Raw genomic sequence first — 22496 nt, forward strand, 5'->3', positions numbered from 1 at the left:
CCAACAATGACATTGAATATCGATTCCGCCTAAGGTCTAGGCTCAAGGCAAGACAGTCATGGCACCTGGCAAGATACTTTAGGTGTCTTAGGTGAAATCGAATGAAGAGTTGTGGTAAGAAACTGAGACTAAATGACTTACAGTGGATAGATCCTCCCTGGTTGTACAAATCGACACACAAATGGAGAAGACCAACTGCTCTTCTAACTCAGCTCAACATCATCCACGATCTACACACAAATGTAGAAGACTAGGCGCTCTTCCAACTCAATTCAGCATCTTTGACGAACGAATGGAGAAGACTAGACTAGGTGCTCTTCCAACTCAACTCAGCATCATTGACGAACAAATGGAGTAGATTAGGTGCTCTTCCAACTCAACATCATTGACGCCTCATGGGAGAAGAAGAGACACACAAAGTGCTTAAATGAGTCAATCTATCTACTCTTGTTTATTTTGTCGGTCTGCCCGCTTGGGCTTGTCGTACGTACTTATTATTTAATGATAAACTTTTATAGCAACATAACTATTAAACACGATGAAGTTCACAAATTTCAAGACTTTCAGAGCCACATTTGTGACATTTAGACACCACAAGTTTCACACATCTTCATTTCTTTATTAAACTTAACATATAAGTAAACTGTCATATAAATTAAATGGACAGAATACAACTCCTAGGCAGGGACTTCAAGGAAGAACAGGAAAAAAAAGTACATCAAGTCTGGCAAACAAGAATACAAGTTAGAAGCTGAGTGCCAAATAGTAAAGCTGAACGGAGAAACACTGAAAATTTTGAATTACAGCTGCGAATGCCCCAGACAGCCAAAGAAAAGAAACAGCTTACTGAGAAACATGAAAATACTAAGGGTAAGTCTTAAGTCCTGGGGTCAAATAAAAGTTCCAAGAACAATAGTAATTATAAACAATCAGTTCAGATGTGTGTGCGTTTCAGGTCCTTTATATTGACCATCACCTACTTCCACAGCTTTCGCAGTGACATGTTCTTCTCAGTCTCTTTCTTCATTACTTTAGCAACAGCCATCTCAAAATCTTCTTGAGTCACATGCACCCTCCTCTCTCTTAGAGCAAACATCCCTGCTTCCGTACATACAGCCTTCAAATAGTAGATAGAAAGAATAGATCAAGAACAAGCAAAAATATAACATAGCAAGAAATGCATTTTGATTCACAACAACTCATGTGGAGGATCAAGGCACAGGTGAGATTAGTTCATCACATTAGATCAGAAGTTTTAACTGATAAGTTAAATAGGCCACTCAAGATGCACATGAATTTCATTTGCTATAGTATAGCAGAAAGTGCATGCTATCACCACACCTTAAGTTCAGCCCCAGAAGCACCACTCATCTTCTCAGCAATCTTCTTCAAATCAATCCCCCGCATCAAGTTCATCTTCCTCGAATGAATCTTCAAAATGTCCAGACGAGACTGCACAGTAATCAAAAGAAAAGTTGATTGGGAACAAATCATCATCGTATCATAAAATGATAACCAAAGAATGAAGCGTCAATCGCTCCAATGAGGAAGCAGAGAAGTATGACGAGCATAAGTTGCTTCTAGTCAAACACAACGGCATCTCTATGTGTTCCCAGTACACTCAGCATATAAATCAACAAGCATAAGCAACCAAAATGAGCAACCCAAGAGTGTTATGAAGTAAAAGAATTGACCATCTTAACCACATAATAAAAACTACATGAAGCAGAGACCTCTTCATTGGGATTTGGAAATTCAATCTTCCTGTCTATCCTTCCTGGTCTAAGGAGTGCTTGATCTAGAATATCTATACGGTTTGTGGCCATCAGAACCTGAAGCAAAAGTAAATCTTGTCTCAGCTCCAACCCACTCACATTAATAAAGTTATACCCAAGCAATATATAATTAAAACAGCACGCTGAGCTTGCCTTGATTTTGTTTGATGCCTCAAATCCATCAAGCTGATTGAGAAGTTCAAGCATTGTCCTCTGCACTTCACTGTCACCATTGCCACTCCCTGATTCCATCCTAGCAGATCCAATGCTGTCTATCTCATCCATAAAAATGATAGAAGGAGCATGTTCCCTGAAGTTAAAACAATGTCAGGGCATTAGCACAAAAGAAAAAAATTGAAACAGGTTGATCCATTAGATAATATAACAAAAGAGGGAACATTTGCGGGAAGGACCAAGATTCCCCCCCCCCCCCCCCCCCCCCGCACCTTGCACCCTTAATAGATCCTTTATTTCTAAGAAGATATAATCAGTCTAAAATTAGGTTAAGGTTGTCAAAAAACAGTCTAAAATCAGAGAGCTAGTTGGAGCCATCCGATCCTAATAGCATGCATTTGGAGCTCCATGAATCCTATTTTCTGACAATACCCGTTAAATCAGGTTAATTGATCTCCCACATGACTGGTAACCACCACAATAGGATCCCTTCCCTCTTAACCAATCTGGATTAGTCGGTCAACAGACAGCGCTTCCAGATACTAGATAGTTAAAGCAAAAAGAAACGTGACTACAACAACAACGTACCTAGTATAATTCCACAGGTGGGGTCTAGAGAGGAGAGGATGTACGCAGACCTTAACTTTACCTTTGTGGGGTAGATAGGCTGTTTCCGATAATCCAAAAAGAAACGTGACTGGTAGGCTAGAAATATGTGGATAGCTTGGGATGACCAATATCAACTCACCATCCAAAACTGTAGGTAATAAATGTTCCAAAAGATTTAACTCCACAGATTCTAATTCATAGAGGAAAAAAATTACCTAATCATATTATAATTAAGAGAATATTAAAGACCTATTTGGCCCTGAGATTTTCACTTTTTTCCCGTAATTATTTCACTTCATTTGAAAATCAGTGTTTGGCCATAAAAATATAAAAAATTCAAATACAACTTGAATGGAATTGGGAAAACGATCAACCCTATTTTCACTTTTCACCTTTATAAATTTTCTTTTTAAAATTTATCCTAAACTTCATAAAATGACCTGATTTAAATTATATTTCATGTTGAAATCATATTTCATGTTTTTTTAAAAAAAATAGGGATAATAGTCCGAAAAATACCCGAACTTTGACAAAATTTGATGTTACAATCCCAAACTTTGGACGGGCCCTATTACCCCCTGCACTATTTAATAGTGCATTTTAAAAGTATATTCGTGATTTGAGTTAATCCAAATTTTTGTGGGTTTGATAACTATTGACATTATTGTTGATTTTGAAGTCAAAATTTTAGATTTTTCATCGACTTCAAGGATATTACATTCAACACAAAATCAAGTTCATGACTTCAACCATACAAACTAGCAAACATAAACACTTTTAAACTTACATCAATACAAGAAAATGCTTCAACTAGCTATTTTGATCCAAACTACAACACTTTCAAATTTAACTCAACCACGATTATACTTTTAAAATGTACTATTAAATAGTTCAGTGGGGTAATAGGGCCCGTCCAAAGTTTGGGATTGTAACAACAAATTTCGTCAAAGTTCGGGTATTTTTCGAACTATTATCCCAAAAAAATACATTCAAATTCTAAATATTTCGTTGCAAAAGAAAGGTCAAACATAACTCCAACACCAACTTTGAAAATCCAAATAAAGTGATTTTCTTTTGTTTTCATGGACAAACGCCTACTAAGTATTTAGAACTTATAAGTCATATTTGCATAAATCATAAGATCTTAATATCACAATACTATCTCCTGGAAGTAGGAACTGCATCTAGAATTGATGCAAGCCAAGTTTCATCAAAATCTTGGAATGAAGAGTTGAAGCTCAAGAACATACCAAAATAGAAGTACAAGACTCCGCGTGGAAGACTACTCGGAGTAGGAAGAAAGAGGTCATGAATGCGAAGTGGCTATTCTTAAAATGCAAGCCTCTTGAATAAGAAGACTAAGGCCTCATTTGTTTGCACTTAATGGAGGTCTGAATCTGAATAGTTCAGACATTATACCATTAAGTGCAGTTGTTTTCATTAAGATTTGAAGCACTTAATTGGTTTGAATATGCCTTAGTGCCTGTTTAGCATAGCTTATCTAAACCAGCTTATAAACTGAAAGCAGCTTATAAGTCACTTCAGCTTATAAGCTACTTTAGATAAGCTAAGTCAAACAAGCCCAGTTATTTTTTTGGACTTATTTCACAAAATGGCCTTAAGTTGGCCAGTCACACACTCAAAAAGTTGAAAGCTAATCCAAACAGGCTCTTAATCATGAAGATCTAGAACAGTGTCTTAGTATCATTATGAGGTATTATTGTGTGGATAATATTGATCATCACTCTATCCACAATCACCAGCCATCATCACTAACCACCTCTGCCATCACCATCACCACCACCACCACCATCATTGACAATCGTCATTACCGTCATCTACCACAAACCATCTTTGTCATCATAACCACTAATGTCAGTTGTTCCCACACTTATCTCATTCATCATTATAATTATATCTATTATCACCACCACCCATCTCTATAGCCGTTGCCGCCGCCACCTCCGCCACTACTACCACCACTACAGTTAATTCATACTCCGCCATCACAATTAGCACCGCCGCCAACTATCAGCATACATCCTTCGATCACCACCGCCACCTCCATCATTACTATCAGCTACTACCACCACCGTGATCAATCTCTACTAGCAACCACCTCCATCATTACAACTAGAACCATCGCCAACTACCACAAACACATCATCAACCACTACATATTTTTTAGTAACTGATAAAGTAGTTGTCATTTGACTAAGAGGTCATAGGTTCAAGCCTTGAAAATAGCCTTCGGCATAAATGAAAGATAAGACTGCATACAATAGGCCCTTGTTGTTGGGTCATTTCGTGGACCCTGCGCATAACGAAAGCTTTATTGCACCGGACTACCCCTTTGTCACCATCAACACCACCAACTTTTAACATCAACCAACTTCACTATTACAACCACCGACACCACTACCAATCACTACCATTATGACAGTCGCCACAATATCAATCACCTTCACCCTCATAACTATCACCACCATCATTACTAGCCACCAACAACTATTACCATCACCACCACCATTACAAACTATTTCCACCATCACTAGCAAGCATAAGTGTTTTATTTTTATTTTTATCAAATATTGTTTTAATTAATTTTAATTTGAATTGTATTTTTATTATGTACATATAAATAAGTTATGTATATCCATAAGTTGAAAAACAAACAATCTTAATCATTTATTGTTCAGATCTTAAGACAACATCTTAATCATTCAGATGAGCATTCAGATTCAAATGTCTAAATCTTAATGAAAACAAATGATACCTAAAAAGACTATTAATTCATTAAGGGTATCTTTGTAATAACTATCATTATTCTTTAGTCTTAAACTTCATTTGTTTTCATTAAGATTAAGACGTCTAAATTTGAATGCACATTTAAATGATTAAATATCTGTCTTTTAAGTCTGGACGTTAAATGATTAAGACTGGTTGTTATATATAAACACAATAAATATTATACTTTAAATAAAATAGTAATTAAATATTACATCAACAAAATATTAGAAAAACCTTCAACCTAGACAAAATAAATTACTATTTGATAAAATTTAAGATATTTAAAGATATAAATAATATTTTAAGTTTGATAAAAATAAATGGAACTACTTTTACTACGTATATAATTTTATATTAATAAAAACAATTGTTACAAAAATTGTAGTCAATCATTTTTTTAAATAAAGAAGTGAAACATATTTATATTCTATAATGTGTTTGCCCATGTACTCTTCTCTAAAATAAGTAGTAAAAAGTATACATTCAAATGATTTTAAACAAATTTATGAAGGCATCACCACCCACTTTCAACAACTCATATTTATGGAGTTGCTTTGCATTTTAATTCAACATTTTTACAACAAAATTTACCAATTCTTGGTAAGAAACAGTAAGACCAAGAAATAAAGTTCAAGGGAAAGAATTTGGATAACTAATACAGTTGAAGGAGAGAGGCGTGAATTTCTTGCAGAGGAGAAAAAATATGGAGCAAAACGTTTTTCCGAAAATAGAAGTCGTGTATTTAGAAGAGTTTGAATTGGATTAAGACTGACACGGATCTGATTCATTCAAACCCTTTCAAACCCATTAAGGGATTTTTAATTAGAAAAAATAAATGCACTTAATAGCCTAAGGTTTGAACCATTCAGATTTAGACCTCCATTAAGTGCAAACAAATGAGGTCTTACTCTATTATAGTATAAATACTACATTATGTCATTTTATTAGGTAAATTATGTTGGATGATATGAATATTCACTTGAATAGTGATGCTCTTGAAAGAGTTGGGGCTTAAAGTCAATTGTTGCTTGATGTTATTTGATAGATTGCTTGCAAGAGGAAATCATTCCCCTTAAGGGTTCATCATATAGGTTAGATGCTTGAGTTGGTTCCATTAATTGTAGGTTTTAGCTTTCTATAGCTAATGTTGCCAATAATTCTTATCGTGTGTCTTGCTTTTAATGTTTACCTGTGGCATACATTAGAGCGATTAAAGACATGTATGATGGAGCTAAGACCAGGGTAAGGACGGTAGGGGGGGACTCGGAGCACTTTCCTGTTACGATGGGGTTGCACCAGGGATCGACTCTTAGCCCGTTTCTATTCGCCCTGGTGATGGATCAATTGACAAGACAAATACAAGGTGAGGTGCCTTGGTGTATGTTGTTCGCGGATGACATAGTCCTGATTGACGAGACTCACAACGGAGTTAACGACAAGCTGGAGGGCTGGAGACAGACGTTGGAGTCTAAAGGATTTAAATTGAGTAGGACCAAGACAGAATACTTGGAGTGCAATTTCAGTAGCCTGCCGCGTGAGGCTGACGGGGAAGTGAGGCTTGGTACCCAGGCCATTCAAAAGAAAAGAAGCTTCAAGTACCTTGGGTCTATTATACAGGAAGATGGAGATATCGACGACGATGTTTCACACCGCATCGGTGCAGGGTGGATGAAATGGAGGCTCGCCTCCGGAGTGCTGTGTGACAAGAAAGTGCCACCAAAACTCAAAGGCAAGTTCTACAATGTGGTGGTTAGACCGACCTTATTGTACGGGGTGGAGTGTTGGCCAATCAAGAAACTTCATGTTCAGAAGATGAGAGTCGCGGAAATGCGAATGCTGCGGTGGATGTGTGGGCACACTAGGATGGATAGAATTAGGAATGAAGATATCCGAGACAAGGTGGGAGTGGCATCGGTGGAGGACAAGATGCGGGAAGCGAGACTGAGATGGTTTGGGCATGTGAAGAGGAGAGACACAGATGCTCCAGTGCGGAGGTGCGAGAGGTTGGCTATGGACGGTTTCAGGAGGGGCAAAGGGAGGCCGAAGAAATATTGGGAAGAGGTCATTAGACATGATATGGCACAGTTGCAGCTCTCCGAGGACATGACCTTAGATAGGAGGCTATGGAGGACTCAGACTAAGATAGTGGGCTAGGTGGCCTATCGGTTCTCCATAGTAATCGTAGTCGCGCTCATTTGCCTTAACATATGATTTTGCATGGGATTACTGCTTATATTAGTTGGCCAAGTTTACTTTGGGTATCCTATTTTATCTATAGTAGGTAATGCTCCTTTATTCCCGATCTTTCCTACCTTGACTTTATCGCTTTATCGCTCTCATTATTCATATCTTTATATTGTCTGCTATATGCCTGGCTTTACTGACCTATGTCTTGTTTCCCTTGTTTCTCCTTCCTTGTTCTTCTCTCTTAAGCCGAGGGTCTTTCGAAAACAGCCGCCCTACCTTTTAAGGTGGGGGTTAGGTCTGCGTACACTCTACCCTCCCCAGACCCCACATGGTGGAATTACACTGGGTTTGTTGTTGTTGTTGTTGTTGATCTTTTGTTAATTTGTTGTTTCTTGTTCGTTTGTTTCCCGCATCTCGATATTGTATCATTTGATATCAAAGTTTGGGATAGAATTTTTCTCACAGATCTAGTCTTGGATTGAAAAAAAGTCTTTATTAACCTTGTTCTTTACTCCCGTTGTTAGATCTGTGCAGCATTATTGGGCTTTTTGAATTTCCTTTAAGAATAATTGTTAATCCTATTATTTAACTGAATTAGAGCAATCGGATTTGAACAAGAACATTGGTATACCCATCGAAGAACTGGATTCCCAGGGATTGTAAGCCTATTCTTTGTTCAAATCTAGCTGAAAATGTGAAGAGATTTGAGCTAAAGATTGTGAAAACACCATTAAAGGCTCGATTGAACTAGAATGGAGTTCTCAAAAAAAAAAACTTCGATCTGTCCTTGGTTAATTATTTTGGAGTGGGTATGTCAGATTTGTTTTCTTAACAGTATCATGGACATTGATTAGTTGTTTGTTGCTTGTCTGGAGGTCCAAAAACGTGAAAGTCATTGGCTTTGTTGACTGAAATGAGACATCCATTGAACTTGAGTTTCACAATTGGGTTTCGGAGTTGCAGATCTCACCATTTGAAGTCATCTGTTGAACACGATCTGTAGGCGATTATTGTTTGAGCTGGAAACATGTATCTTCTGGTTTAAGAACTTAATAACGCAAACAGATAACAGGAACACCATGGGCATTCATTGAAGGACTCTTGAAGCTTCGATCTCAAATTTTGAGTTCAGCAAGTGAGTTCCATTTTGAGTGGGTGTCATTTCAAGAGATGGAGAACGATCTGAGGAGCTCATATCTCGAACTTGAAGGATTTTAGAGCATATTTGAGGTGTCTGTGGGTGGATGTTCAGAGCAATTCAAAGGTTGAAGAAGAAACTTGAAGCTTCTTATTGCATTTGGTAAATCCATTTCTGATGATGAATATTATTTGAAGACTGATTTGAGTGCTTGTGTTGAGCTTTACTCATTCATATGAAGCAACCATTGTTGAACCTTGAAATTTCAGATCTGAAACTGGGTGTCTCATCTGAGTGTTTGAACTCGATATTGCTCGGGTTAAGTTATAAATCTATTGACCAATTGAATTGGTTGACTACCTGTTGTTGGAAACTTGAAGTTGAGAACCTGTTTTGGTTGCTGCTGTTTGGGATTGAAAAATCTCGTATTGCAAAGTAAATTGTATCTCGCATCCTATTGATCGCATAGGTGAAGAATTGAACACAATTGATCAATTTTACCCGAGAATGAGTGTGGAAATTGGTTCCATCTCATTCAATGATGATGAGATACATTGTGAATCAATTGAGCTGAAGACAAATATGATCAACGTGAATTTAATTGTTGAAACTTCAAATCCTACAACAGTATGATCCATTGTTTTCTTAGTTACTTAAACTTTCCAATTATGTTAGCAATTTGTTCCTTCAAGTAATAGTAATCACACTTTTTTTATCAGTCCTTTTAGTGATTGTTAATTATTTTCTTAACTAGTTACTAAATAAGTAGTCTTATTTAGTAATTTGTTAAGTTGTGCCTGTGTTTAATTTTTGTCGTGCTAGTTGTTTCGTGCTTCTCATTTAACTTCGTTTCTTCTTTCTTGGCTAAGTCTGTTAGCTTTTAGAGTCACTTGCCAAGAGTCACAAGCCAACCTCAAGGACAACTTTCTTCGGATCCGAGAGTGGTAAAGGCTAGAGTGTGTGAGTACATTTGAGTGGTGCTACCCAAATATAAAGGAGTGCAAATACGAGTGAGGAGCTTTTATCACTAATCTTGTTTGCTCGTGTTGTAGGCACAAGAATGGCGAAGGGAGAAACACAAGCTTCCAACATGGAGTCTACCCTTAATGATGTGATGAATATGATAGTCTCCTTGAACAAACGGCTTGAGTGTGTTCCCACATATTGAGGGAATTTTCACCCCAAGGTAAAGAAGATGTTTCTTGTGAACCTCAAGGTACAATAGCGAAACTTGACACTTTAACCTTTTCGAATGAACAAAGAGGGAGTACTAGCTTGTCTTTGTGTAAGCTTAATGATTCTTTGCCATATTGATAATATCTTTGTTGAGAGTGCCCATACACTAGTTGATCTTATTGATGACTAAATTGATCCTTGCAAAATCGATTTGTATCCACCTAGTATCGACACTTGTATTTTAAATGATAGTGCATTATCATGTCATACTTGTGTTGATCAACTTGATTGTGATGTTAGTCCACTATTTGAAGGAGTGATTAATGAGCCTCAAGTTAGTGATGGTGTTGATCATGTTGGTCATGTGAATAGGACTAACTCTTTGAGCATAAATAACTCTTTTTGAAGATACTATTTCTTGTTTTGCTCATAGAGATAGTGTGGTTGAAGGTGCCTTGAAAGAGGACATTTGTCATTTTGAGAATGAGAATCCATGCTCAACTCTTCATCTTTGATCGATTGTTCTTTCTTTAAATACGTTCTCTCTTTAAGAACAATGTCTTATTTGATGAAGATGATGAGATAACTCCTAGTGTATGCCTACTAGTATTAAAAATGATGGTGATGTGCTCAACTTAAAGGTTATAACTTGTATGATAACCCACTATGGGATGTTGAGAAAGAAGGTGATACTTGCTTTCAAGTTGTTACTTCTTCTTTGAGTGTCCCAATTCTTGATGGTGCTTAATGGTGTTCATGATTCTAATAGTGAGCTTACATATGAGGACACTTTGAATGAATTATTTTTGCGTGACACATTTATTTATTATCTATTTACATATCTTATGTGGGAAGGGAACTTAATGGGGTGCTTGGTTGTTCTCTTGACCAAGATGGGTATCTTTAATTTTGACCCTGGTGACCTTAGACTAGCCAACTTCTAAGTGTTTCATGTGGAAGCTTGTCCTTCATGAGCATAGTTGATGCTTGACTATATCACAAGTTTGTGCATCCTTCGCATGTTGGTAGAATTTTTAACCCTTGTGCTAACCCTCATACTATGAGGTCCTTGCTATTGCTTGTGTTCCTATGGTTTTGCAAGGTTTGGACGAATCATTTTCAAGAAAGTGAAAATGATGCAACCCGAGCTTTATCAAAATCTTGGAATGAAGAGGTGAAGGTCAAGAATATATTAAAGAAGAATTACAAGGCTCCATGTGGAAGATTATTTGGAGTAGGGAGAAAGAGGCTATGGATGCAAATTGGCCATTCTTGAAATGTAAGTCTCTTAAATAAGACCCTTCGGGGTATCCCAATGGTTTGGGCTTGGAACTTCCATGTTGGAGGTCTCAAGTTCGAAACCCCTTGCTAGCAAAAACAAGGGATTTGCCTTTTGGATAGAGCTCGTCGCACCAGGCTCGCCTAGTGCGGGTTACCTCTCGTGTTATTTGCGAGCTATTGCATAGGAGCGAGTGTTTTACTCTGTGCGCACCCAAAAGGTAGCAACTGTGGGTTTCCCTTATCATAAAAAAAAGTCTCTTGGATAAAAAGACTAAAAAGACCCTTAATTCAGTAAGGATAGTTTTGTAGTAACAATCATTGGTCTTAGTCTTAGTGCAGTCTAGTATAAATACTACATTATGTCATTTTATTAGGTAGATTATGTTGGATGATATGAATATTCACTTGAATAGTGATGCTCTTGAGAGAGTTAGGGCTTAAGGTCATTGTTGCTTGATGGTACTTGATAGATTACTTTCAAGAGGAAATCATTCCTCTTGAGGGTTCATCTTATAGGTTAGGTGCTTGATTTGGTTCCATTTATTGAAGGTTTTAGCTTTCTATAGCTATTGTTGCCAATTAATTCTTTTGTGTCCTGATTTTATATCCTTTATCTTTTATTTAATTTGTTGTTTCTTGTTCGTTTGTTTTCCATATTTCCGTATTGTATCAAGATTCTAGATCTATTATGAACTCTCTCACACTTTCATCTCCTTCAGAGAACCAATTCTAGTGTACTTAGCTCAGCACCTTGACCAAGAAATAGTATTGAAATTAAGGTGATAAATCATAAATACGTTACTGTTGGTTTCTCAAAATTAAGAACTAACCTGGCCATAACAAAAAGTTCTCTCACCATTCGAGAACCTTCTCCAATATATTTCTGCACTAGTTCGGAACCAGAGACCCTAATGAAGGTACAATCAGTGTGATGTGCAACTGCCCTCGCCAACAATGTTTTCCCAGTTCCTGGAGGTCCATAGAGCAGCACTCCCTGTCATTCATAGAAGAGGAGTCCAATCAAGATCATTAGTGATGCTGACAATAAACTGAAGGAGAGCTTCATAAAGCTGAATATACCTTTGGTTGAGCTATTCCAAGAGACTCAAACAACTCAGGATGCTTAATGGGAAGCTCAATAACCTAATGCATAATAGATCGAAAGTTAAACAAATTATACAATTATTATGTAAGACATTAAGAGACTTGAGTTAACAAGACAGATCAAGAAAACACACAAAAAAATAGAGAAGATAAGTACCTCTTTAATCTCCTTGATCTGCTGGTCAAGACCACCAATCATGTCATAAGTGGAATCTGGCACTTTCTCAACTTTCATGAGGTTGACCAATGGATCAACTTTGCTGGGCAAAATTAAATGAAGGACATAGCTATCATTGCGTAGGGCAACTCTAGTTGATGGAGTGATCTTTGTAATGTCAATATTTTTGTCAATATCGACAACGTATTTGCCTTCAGGGTGAACCTAGGGTATAAAACAAAGATGAGTAATTAAAAAATATAAGAAAAGCATATTAAATAAACTAGAAATATAATAAAGGCAGTGTTTTGAGAAGCGAGAAGCGGAAAAAAGCGACAGGGGCTCGCTTCACAGAAGCGAGAAGCGTGAAGCGAAGCGCATGCTTTTTTCAGAAAAAGCGATATTTAGTATAAAAATATAAAATATAAAATATGCATAGATAATAAAACATGCCCCATTGGCATATTCACTTCAACTTCATCATCGATTTCATCATCATCAACAAGATTAACCATGGATGCTTCAGGATTCATTTGAGTTTTAAATTCATTTTTTTCGTAAAATACTCTTTTATTTCTTCCTTCACACTATTCGGGACCTTTGGACACACTTTATCTTATAACCACCAATAAGATGCTTCTTGTGACGAAATATTCCGCCATTATATGTCATATCACAAAAAACACATTTGATTTTTGTGTTACTTCCCATGGCAATTCCATATGCCCAAGCTGGATTCCTTTTTTGTTGCATTAAGAAAATACAACTTACTACAAAGAAAAAATAGAATAATAATTCAATCACACAAGTCAAATTGTCAAAACAATAACAGAGCAGCTGCAGCAAAATTAAAAGAGTAACTGCAGCAAAATTAAAAAAAAATAATAAAGCAGCTAGACTATGTGGAAAAAAAACAGAGCATATGCTTTATCTTCAAAAAAAAATTGCCAAACTGTTGAATAAAACTTGAAAAAAATAATTTTTAGCAGACGGCAGTTGCGCAGAAATAGAAAAAGAAGAAGAGAAGAAGAGATGAAGAGAAGAACATTGCAGCAATTGCGCAGACGGCAGAACTGCTGAATGGAAATAAAAATAAAAATAGAAAGAGAAGAACAGAAGAAGAGAAGAAGAGAAGAAGAAAAACTAACCTAGTTGAACTGTCGAAGTTGAAGAAGAAGTCGCAGCAGCTTGGAACAATTAATTATAAGTTTTACACATTTTTTTTAAAAAAAAAAACCTAGTGCCGCTTTTTCAAAAAAAACGAGTTTTTTTCTCGCTTCTAGATGAAGCGTGCTTCTCGCTTCTCCCATGAAGCGCACGCTTCGCTTCACGGTGTTGAAGTGCTAGTGCCTCGCCTCGCTCCGCTTCACGCTTAAAGCGAGCGCTTCGGCGCTTTTTCACAACACTGAATAAGGGAATGCCACGGTACAAATATTTGTACTAGAGAATCTTTGTAAATTTAAAAACAGCATAATCCAAATGAATTCATTGTATCACTTGTTGCTGAAAAACTAATAGAACAGTTCTCATAGTAAAGGACAATTTGGAACCCATGACATACTACATGAGGGTTAAATGGAATTGACATCATAAATGGCAACACATAAAACAACTGTCATTTTTTTGAGATAACATAACCAACTTTGTCATGTAAGCTAAGGAGTCAAAACTACCAGATACCCTAAAATGAAGAGTGCGAAACTAATAAGACAAGACAAAATTGGTAGATAGAAATCTAATGGGTTCCATAACACGAAAGGTATTCAACTGAAGAGGGTGAGCAAAGTAGGCTATCAACCAAGGACACGAGCAGAAAGTACATCATTCTACTGCAGCATACAACCAATTCAACATTCTATTGCAGCTTGGTGACCAAATGAGAAATGCTTTCTTACAGACTAAGTTGTGTGGATTCTTCACTTCCGATGCCACACCTGTGTCGACACGACATGGGTGTGGGATCGATACCGGATATGGTCAATCAATTTGGGTACTTTGACCAAAATCAATTGAGAAATTCAAGACAGACACATTGATTTCTGAAATCAAAACCAAAACTAGGGTGACATCATAATTTAGACATTTGTTTTTTTCGTTAAAAGATATTTGTATGAAAGAGTATGCAACCACAAGGTGCTTCAAAGATATTTACCGGTCAACATCACAACTGAATGTGCAATGAACTCAAGAAGTCTATCATATCCTCTATATCATTTGCAATAGCCATGTTAAACCCAAAAAAAACAGTAAGGAAATAAATTTGTACTTATATAATTACAGATTTAAACTTGCTCTAAAAAAATTGTGCATTCCTTTCCTTTCAAATAGTCCACCATAATTTAGGCATATTTCACATATGTATTTTAGATATTTAAATAATTTTAAGTCGAACCCCGCACCCATATTAATACTTGAACCTGTACCCTGAATCTTAAGATTTAGATCATGAAGGATTCGACCTCTAGATATGCACAAATATCAGCCACCCGCACCCCAGCAACTTAGCATACAGATGGGGTAGGAAAATTTATTAAAGAATTCAATGACGACAAAAAAGATGTGGATACACTTACTTTAACTAGAACCTTTGACTTCCCCATTACTTTAACAACTTCACCAACATATGATCCAGGCTCCTGAAGCAATTGTAATTCCTCCTTGAGCATTCTCACTGCAAAATAGACATTAAGGATAATTTTATGAGCCCATACACGATTCAAATTACAGTTGGAAAAAAAAGTAGAAAATGACATTGGTCATCAAGACACAATTTTAGTACATTCCTCAGCAAGAGTAGAACAGATGTGAGAGAAACACCATGGTTGATTTATTCAAGAAACGCTAAAATTTTAATTAAGTCAATAAGATCCCAAAACCGATGAAAACCAGGCAAATAAGAATGAAATTGTGTTCCATAACACATGATATGTTTGGGAAGCCAAACCATTACGACCTGTACCCAGTAACTATTTCTCTTCCCTTTATCTACCTAAGCTTTGATGGTTAGAGTTACATGCTGGTGGAAGATAGCAGATATTCAATCGAATAGTTGAAGAGTTTGTCATTTGGGGTATTAACCTCATAAAAGGCAAAGAAATGTTGGGTCTCTATGCATCCCAACATATTTAAGTAAACAAAATTCTTAAAAAGTAACACCACAGAGGAGGAATGGACCTCTACTCACCTCTCATGTTGGACTATCATAATGGAACAACAATTTTAAGGTGATCGATGGCACAGCATTAGGTCCAATTCTAAAAATAGAACCCCTTTACCTTCAATCTATTATCAATTGAATTCCTTAAGTTTAATATTTTAGCAGCCTTCTCACACTAAGATCTCTGTATCAAAGAAGGGAACTTTACTTTACTTCAAAAACTAGACAATAAACAACATGAAAAAGTAGTACAAATCTAAGAAACTGGTTAAGGCTAGGGTTTTAATATAAACGTGAAAAATGTTTTCTTAAAAAGTTAGGGTTTCTAGATTTAGTTAATCAAACCCTTAGAATTGAGCTCATTTCGCTGGGCTTCAAGGCGATTAAGATTGTGAGTCTTTATGCGGACTTGAAGCTGGAGATCATGGATGTGCTGCATATAGTACTGTCTAAGCCCTTCCCCTTGCTTCATTGGTTTCGCTGAACAGGCTTCCTCTCGCTCCATAGCGCTCCTGCTCTTCTCAACATCAGCTGACGCCATTTTTGCAGATAGGTCTTGAAGAAATCGCTGTGATTTGCGTTGTGAGTGAAGAAGAAGAATATAGTAGCAATTGGAAGCTCTTCCTTTTCTTGTTGGCAAGTAAAACAATGCTAAAAAGTCATAGAAAACCACCAAAATGGTCCTTAATGTATCGGGTTGTTTTATTTTGATCCTATATAATATTCCACGTGACGAAAAAGGAAAAGAGCAACATTTCATTTTCGAGTGTATGGATTGGATTCAGTCAGCCTCATAATCAGAGTTAGGCTTTGGTTTTCGACGAACGGTTCTTCGAAGGCAACCCTCTCGAATTTTCCGATTGTTTCTGTCATTGATGTAGCCTATCATCGTCCTACCAAATGAAAGAAGTAACTATCAAACTACTCGCCCTGTTGAAGTACCAAAGGTGGGATAAACTACATACCCTTCTTTCGGATCTCGAATTGAGGGGAGTATTTCGAATCCTTCTCTGAATTAAAAGGAAAAAAATCCTGCAAAGGGGTTGGGACGAACACTCTACCACATAGTGGAGGGGATAGTTAGGACTACTAAATTGGAGATTGTGTACAACAACAATCTTATATTTGATATTGATTCATCCACACTTCCATAATTGTTTGTTGGCTAGGAGTTGTATGAGTGGTAATGTCCACGTACGGCTCAGTGAGAAGGGTGTTGGACAGAAATAACCTTGTTGTACCTCACTCTCGTCTTCAATGATCCTTAATGTATTATAAAAAGTACTTAATTAGGTCATTTACCCTAAATATAGTAGATTCATTCGTTCAATTTAACATCGGGTCCCACTAAAATAAAGTACCCAAAAGTTTTTGCTTTATCCTCCATTCTCTATGTTTTTTCATCAAAAGCTCTGTTTCAAAGAGCTTGTGCGTTCTTTTTGCCTCAGCCATCAAAAGGAAGCTTCCTCCTTCTACTTTTAAGAAATTAAGTGTGGTTCAAATAATTAAGTTCTGCTTGTGATAAATATTTAAAGACAAAGTTCATCTTACTTTAATTGAGAGAGCTTCAACTTTAGTAGACACTAATCTCCATTTATTGCCGAACTTTTTATACTTATGTCAAAATATTTCTGAGTCATTCATGTAGCCGCATATTTCAGCCGTCTTCTTCAAATCTGCTAAATTGAGGTTTGTTGTGTCACGCCTCGAGAAGGTACCCTAGGCGTGCCCGACACTCAAAGACCATTGATGATCTCTAAGCGAACCATTTGATCCAATCACATATCCAATCACTTAGCGAAAGACTCAATATGAATTTAAATGACATTCACTTAGAAATAAATCCCAAATCAACTCCATATCAAATAACAGTTTTTCAAGAACAAGTTTGAAAACTAAAACACTTACTCAACACTATCACTATCCGTTTATGAATCCTCTATCACTATCAAGAAGGTGCCAATGACAAGTCCATGGCTACCCAAAAGAAAATACTCAAAGTGTAGATGAAAATAAATATATGATCCCTCCGAAAAGTAAGGAGGTCTCACCACTATCAGAAAAGAAATAAATTTTCAACGGAGAGCTTGTTGATGATCTCTAGCACTTGTATCTGCATTATGAAATGATGCAGGCCGAAAGGTTTCAGTACATGAAATGTACGAGCATGTAAAATAGCTGAAAAAGAACACAATCAACAAACTCGATCATCAATTAACTTATCTTGAGGGACTCAACTTTACAATCAACTCGACTTAATAAAGGATGCAAGTTTTAAAATAAACAATGCTTTTGAAGAGAAATAGACTTTATAATATGCAACTCAGCCAATCAAATCATTTATTTTAGACCTTAGGGAGTTTCTCTTATCAAACAACCACCACCTATGAGACGGTGATGTACTATGAGCCGACGTCGTTGCCACATCCATCCAATACTTTGCCACGGTAAGGGACGAATCAATTAATTTTGGATCCACAATCAATCAAATCAAGTCCTCTTTTGGGACAAAAGGGGAAACATCCAATTTTATGGTTCAATGCTCTCCTACGCTGGCTATGTAGTTTATTGAGTTCGAGTTGTTATTTACTTTTACTCAATTTAGTGCTCGATACTCCTCCCAAGACTCAATATGCCCATAAGACTCAAATCAAATCAAATTATGCAAATCACATCATCTAGCCACATTGGACTCTAATCAACTCAATCTCATCTCATTCATCAATTCTTTTATTTAGACTTCTTTTCAAGACTCATTCATGACTCATCAAGACTCCGAATCAACAAATATTTAGACTCCAAATATTCAAGTTCAAAAAATAACAAATCTAAAGACTTCTACTATACAAACCAAGTTCAATTCTCATTCAACATTTACCAATAAAACTTTTCAACTCAATCATTGTGCAAAAAAGGATTCATGGGAATGAAGGCATGATCGGATATCTCAATTACTCAACTCATCGACATTATCAACACATAATCGAATATATATATATATATATATGCAAGGACTCCCTAGGATCATAAATGTATCAAGAAAACTCAAATTATATGAACATTTAGACTCAATTCAAGGATCAATTCAACTAAAGAAGATGTAGGGCATGTGGACGAACATAGTCCCACGTTTTGGTAAGCCTTACATACTTGGAATTTGAAGGAACGATCAAAACTCGAAGGGATTGCTCAAATACCTTCAACCCTAGCTTTCTTTCTTTTCTCCAATCGTTTCTCTCAAGAAGATACATATATGAATGAGAGGAAAACCCTATTGGGTATGTGAAAGGACTGATAATTGGTCCTTAGATGTGCAAGGTTCAGTTGGAAAAGGGTGAGAAAAGACTAGAATGCCCTTTATTAAAGTCTGAGTCGTGTGCCTTCATGGAAGGCCACCACAAGGTCCATGGTGAGCGTTGTGGTCCTGTACTTAGGCTAGATCAAGAGGGGTGGCCACCACTGAGACCACCGCGGCTCGTAGTGGTCACCATGGTTGTGGTCCTCTCCTGTGATCCTTGCATGCTTTAGGGTTATGGGGGTTGAGGATCACGGAAAGCTTTATGGTCCATGGTAAGCACCACGGGCCGTCGAGCCCTCTGTGGTCCCTTCCTTACTCTTTCTCCCTTATGCCAGTCCTCTTCACGGACACTCTTCATTAGCTATGAAGAGAAATACGACCTATGAAGGGTCTCGTGGCCAGTCTCTGATGCAAAATTTTAGATCATTTCGAGCTAGTTCCGGCTAGGTGATCTTGGGCATATTTATGAGCCCATGTTCCATGTTTGGCCATCCTTTGGTAGGCATTTTGAGAAGATATTGGAGCTAAATTATGTGTTTTGAATGGAATATCAATCAAGTGTGCACTAAAGTATATGTTCAAGTATATGCAGGAATTTGGAAAGCATAAGCAAAGGAATGTGCTGGGCGTTATAGTGGCGCCCAGCCCCACTACAGCGCCAAACTTCTATTGGTTTGGTGGTTACGATTTCTTTATGCCCATCAAAGGGCATCTAGTGGCGCTCCGCGCCAAGTGCAAACTACATAGGCATATTTTGGGCGTGATAGTGGCGCAATGCCCTACTGCAACGCCAAGTGCAAAACTACATAGGCGTATTCTGGGCGCGATAGTGGCGCGATGCCCCACTACAGCGCCATCAACTTTTTAATTATTTATTATTCTACGCATCAATAATTGAAAGGTGGGAAGCACTTTAAATAGTTTTGTGCTAGGGAAAGAAAAGGAGGCTACGTTTTGGAGGCTGAAAAGAAGAGAAGAAATAGGAAGCAAGAAGAGAAGAACAAAAACATCTTAGGTTCTTTTTTCTTCTTTTGTTGTATTTCTTAATTTGTATGAATTTAATTACTTGGTGTTGTTATTTGAATATGAGTAGCTAAACACCCAAATTCTGGGGCTATAGCTACGAAGTCATGGTTTAATAGTATTTGAACTTGGTTGAAGATAGGTTATTGATTTTAATTACTCTTTCATTCTTGTGGTTAGGCAATTATAGGTTGAGAGACCATAATTGGATTATTAACCCTTTTTGATCAGTGATTAAATAGCCCATCAGAAACTGAGATTAAATAATAGTAGGCTTGACTTCACATTATGCTATAGCCCTGGAATTTCTAAAAATCTGATTAATAGACGTAACTACTACATTGTTTTCATTTGTAGAAGATTTTCCTACTTCTAAAGTTATTAACAAATCATCTTAAATCCATCGCACAATTATAATCATTATAGTCATTTGAAAGAAATTGTTTGCCTTATCAAGGTCCCTGTGGGTTCGATATCTGGCTTGAAAGAGCTACTTTACTACTTGAGAGACTACGTACACTTGCGTGTGCAATTGTAGCCACAACACTAGGGACTTCAGAGGTGTTACATGTCGCTTCAACATAGTTAAAATAGTTCACCATACTTCCCGCAAAAATTTGCTCGATTGATGCTTCATCAGCCCCGTATGACAATTTTTCATGCTGAAAAATATTGTCTCGAACCGTTAAAATAAATTATGACAACCACAAATATCATTTTACAAGAAGAATTTTTAATCTAGTTGACAAAGAATTACATAAAAGAAATAGTTAAAGGATAGTAAGATATATCAAAATCGTAAAATTTATAAAACAATTTTTATCATAATATGGGGTTGATTCTTTGCCATCATTTCTTTTGATAAACATTTTTGGTAATAAAGAAGAAAGTAGAAGTGTGTTTCTACTATGAAAAAAATAAAAAATATGAAGATGGAAAAAATTAGATCAAGCTTTTTATCTATGCGTGATGAAGGAGAAAGGAAAAACTTTTTGAGTGTTTTATTTTTTAATGGGACCCGATATTAAATTTAATTGATGGATCTGTTATTTTTAGGGCAAAGGACTAACTTGAGTACTTTTTATAATACATTAAGGATTATATGGATCATGTGGAATACATTAAGGATCAAAATAAAGCAACTCCCATACATTAAGGATCATTTTGGTCGCTTTCTCCTAAAAAGTCCCCCTATTACAGCTTGTTTGGATGGTTGTTACCTGGGGTTTGTATGGAGCAATTGTAGTAATTATAGTGTCTTTGGTATCGATGAAAATATTTTATTGAAAAATAAGTGAATTTTTAAATTATTTTTTAGTGTTTGACAAGTAAGCAAAAAAAAACTCATTGCTATTATAAAATATTCCTTTAAAATATTATATGTAGTGTGGATGTCCAATACTCTAAGAGGTCGTTTTGTTTGAATACAAGTTATGCTGGAATAAGTTATGATGGATTAGTTATGGTGGAATTAGTTATCCTGACATTATTTTTTATTGACTGTTTGGTTTGCTATACTAAAAAGAATATCCATTGCATACTTCCTAAAAATAAGTTGTTTTGTTTACAAAAATACCCTTTTATTTAGCTTTTTGTATATATTTCTTTGGTAGCTCTAGTTATTCATTCTTAAAAACAAAATCTCCACCTTATTTAGTTTAATTATTTTTATGTATGAATTCCGATGATTTTTTTTTTGCGTTCAACTATGCACTAATTTTGGAGGTGTCAATACTCTACTCTAAAAATGGCGTGATCACAAAACTTTTTTACATATCACATTTATTATAAGATATTAGCTTCCAGCTTCATTAGTTGCAGAAAAATATGCTGGCATTTATCATTGAAAAGACAAAAATATTATGAAGAACTTGAAACAAGACAAACAATGAAAGCAATTCAACCAACCTGAAGACTAGTTTGCATAACATTAGAGGAAGTAGATGTTATAGTTGGAACAAGTTCATGAGAAATGCTTTTGTCTCCAGAGAAGTATTTATGTAGACAACATGCAGAGATGGAGAAGAAATTGAAGCTGTTGTAAGACTGCATATAAAAAACGAAGCAGCTTATTACTCAAAATATAGTAGAGAATGATCGGAAATGTAGCAGAATTTAGTCTCAAAAATGGCAACCAGAGAGAGCTTCTTATTGCACTGAGGAGTAGAAACCTTCAGGAGCATAAGGGACTTTGGTGAAAAAGTGATAATTAAAGGGATTGAAGGATACTTTTGTCATTTAATAAGTTTATCCCATGACAAATTATGAAGTTATTATACCACTCAAGGGGAGGGATAACTTATCTAGGTATTAATTATTAATTCTGGGATTAATTATCCCACTCTTGCCAATCAAACAATAAATCAAATTCCACTTAAATATTATCCCCGGACTATTTGTGTTTATCCTTCACATCAAACGACCACTAATATTTAACTTCCACATCTCCACGGCTTCCTCATGATCTTTCTCCATAACTTTGTGGTTAATGTCATATTTATGATAACATTTTTTATACCTCTATGAAACACTATAAATAGAGTCATAAAGATTCACACTTCATACACATCAAGCGACCACTAATATTTAACTTCCACATCTCCACAGCCTCCCCATGATTTTTCTCC

The 22496-nt window shown here is 36.3% G+C and overlaps 2 protein-coding genes across 2 annotated transcripts; one reads left to right on the plus strand and one right to left on the minus strand.

Moving 5' to 3' along the window:
* Nucleotides 1-699: 699 nt before the first annotated feature.
* Nucleotides 700-16216, minus strand: LOC129880600 (26S proteasome regulatory subunit 8 homolog A-like). Its single transcript, XM_055954691.1, has 9 exons — nucleotides 15894-16216; nucleotides 14965-15062; nucleotides 12392-12616; nucleotides 12211-12273; nucleotides 11961-12124; nucleotides 1929-2085; nucleotides 1734-1832; nucleotides 1342-1452; nucleotides 700-1117 (listed from the first exon to the last, which is right to left on the minus strand). The coding sequence occupies exons 1-9, from the start codon at nucleotides 16087-16089 to the stop codon at nucleotides 977-979; spliced, it is 1254 nt and encodes a 417-aa protein (XP_055810666.1). The 5' UTR covers nucleotides 16090-16216; the 3' UTR covers nucleotides 700-976.
* LOC129880601 (uncharacterized) lies at nucleotides 6064-8166 on the plus strand. The gene has a single exon (XM_055954692.1). The coding sequence runs from the start codon at nucleotides 6567-6569 to the stop codon at nucleotides 7500-7502; it is 936 nt and encodes a 311-aa protein (XP_055810667.1). The 5' UTR covers nucleotides 6064-6566; the 3' UTR covers nucleotides 7503-8166.
* Nucleotides 16217-22496: the final 6280 nt, after the last annotated feature.

The sequence above is a fragment of the Solanum dulcamara genome, chromosome 2 (genome assembly GCF_947179165.1).
Source record: "Solanum dulcamara chromosome 2, daSolDulc1.2, whole genome shotgun sequence".
Classification (NCBI taxonomy): domain Eukaryota; kingdom Viridiplantae; phylum Streptophyta; class Magnoliopsida; order Solanales; family Solanaceae; genus Solanum; species Solanum dulcamara.

Bases quoted from the DNA above. Each gene is read 5' to 3' on its own strand.
- LOC129880601 (XM_055954692.1), top strand. From the start codon at position 6,567: ATGTATGATGGAGCTAAGACCAGGGTAAGGACGGTAGGGGGGGACTCG.
- LOC129880600 (XM_055954691.1), bottom strand. From the start codon at position 16,089: ATGGCGTCAGCTGATGTTGAGAAGAGCAGGAGCGCTATGGAGCGAGAG. The intron at 2,086-11,960 runs GTTAGTTCTTAA...TTTTAACTTCAG, and splicing joins GAACTTTTTGTTATGGCCAG to GGAACATGCTCCTTCTATCA. The intron at 1,453-1,733 runs GTCTCTGCTTCA...ATTACTGTGCAG, and splicing joins TTCCAAATCCCAATGAAGAG to TCTCGTCTGGACATTTTGAA.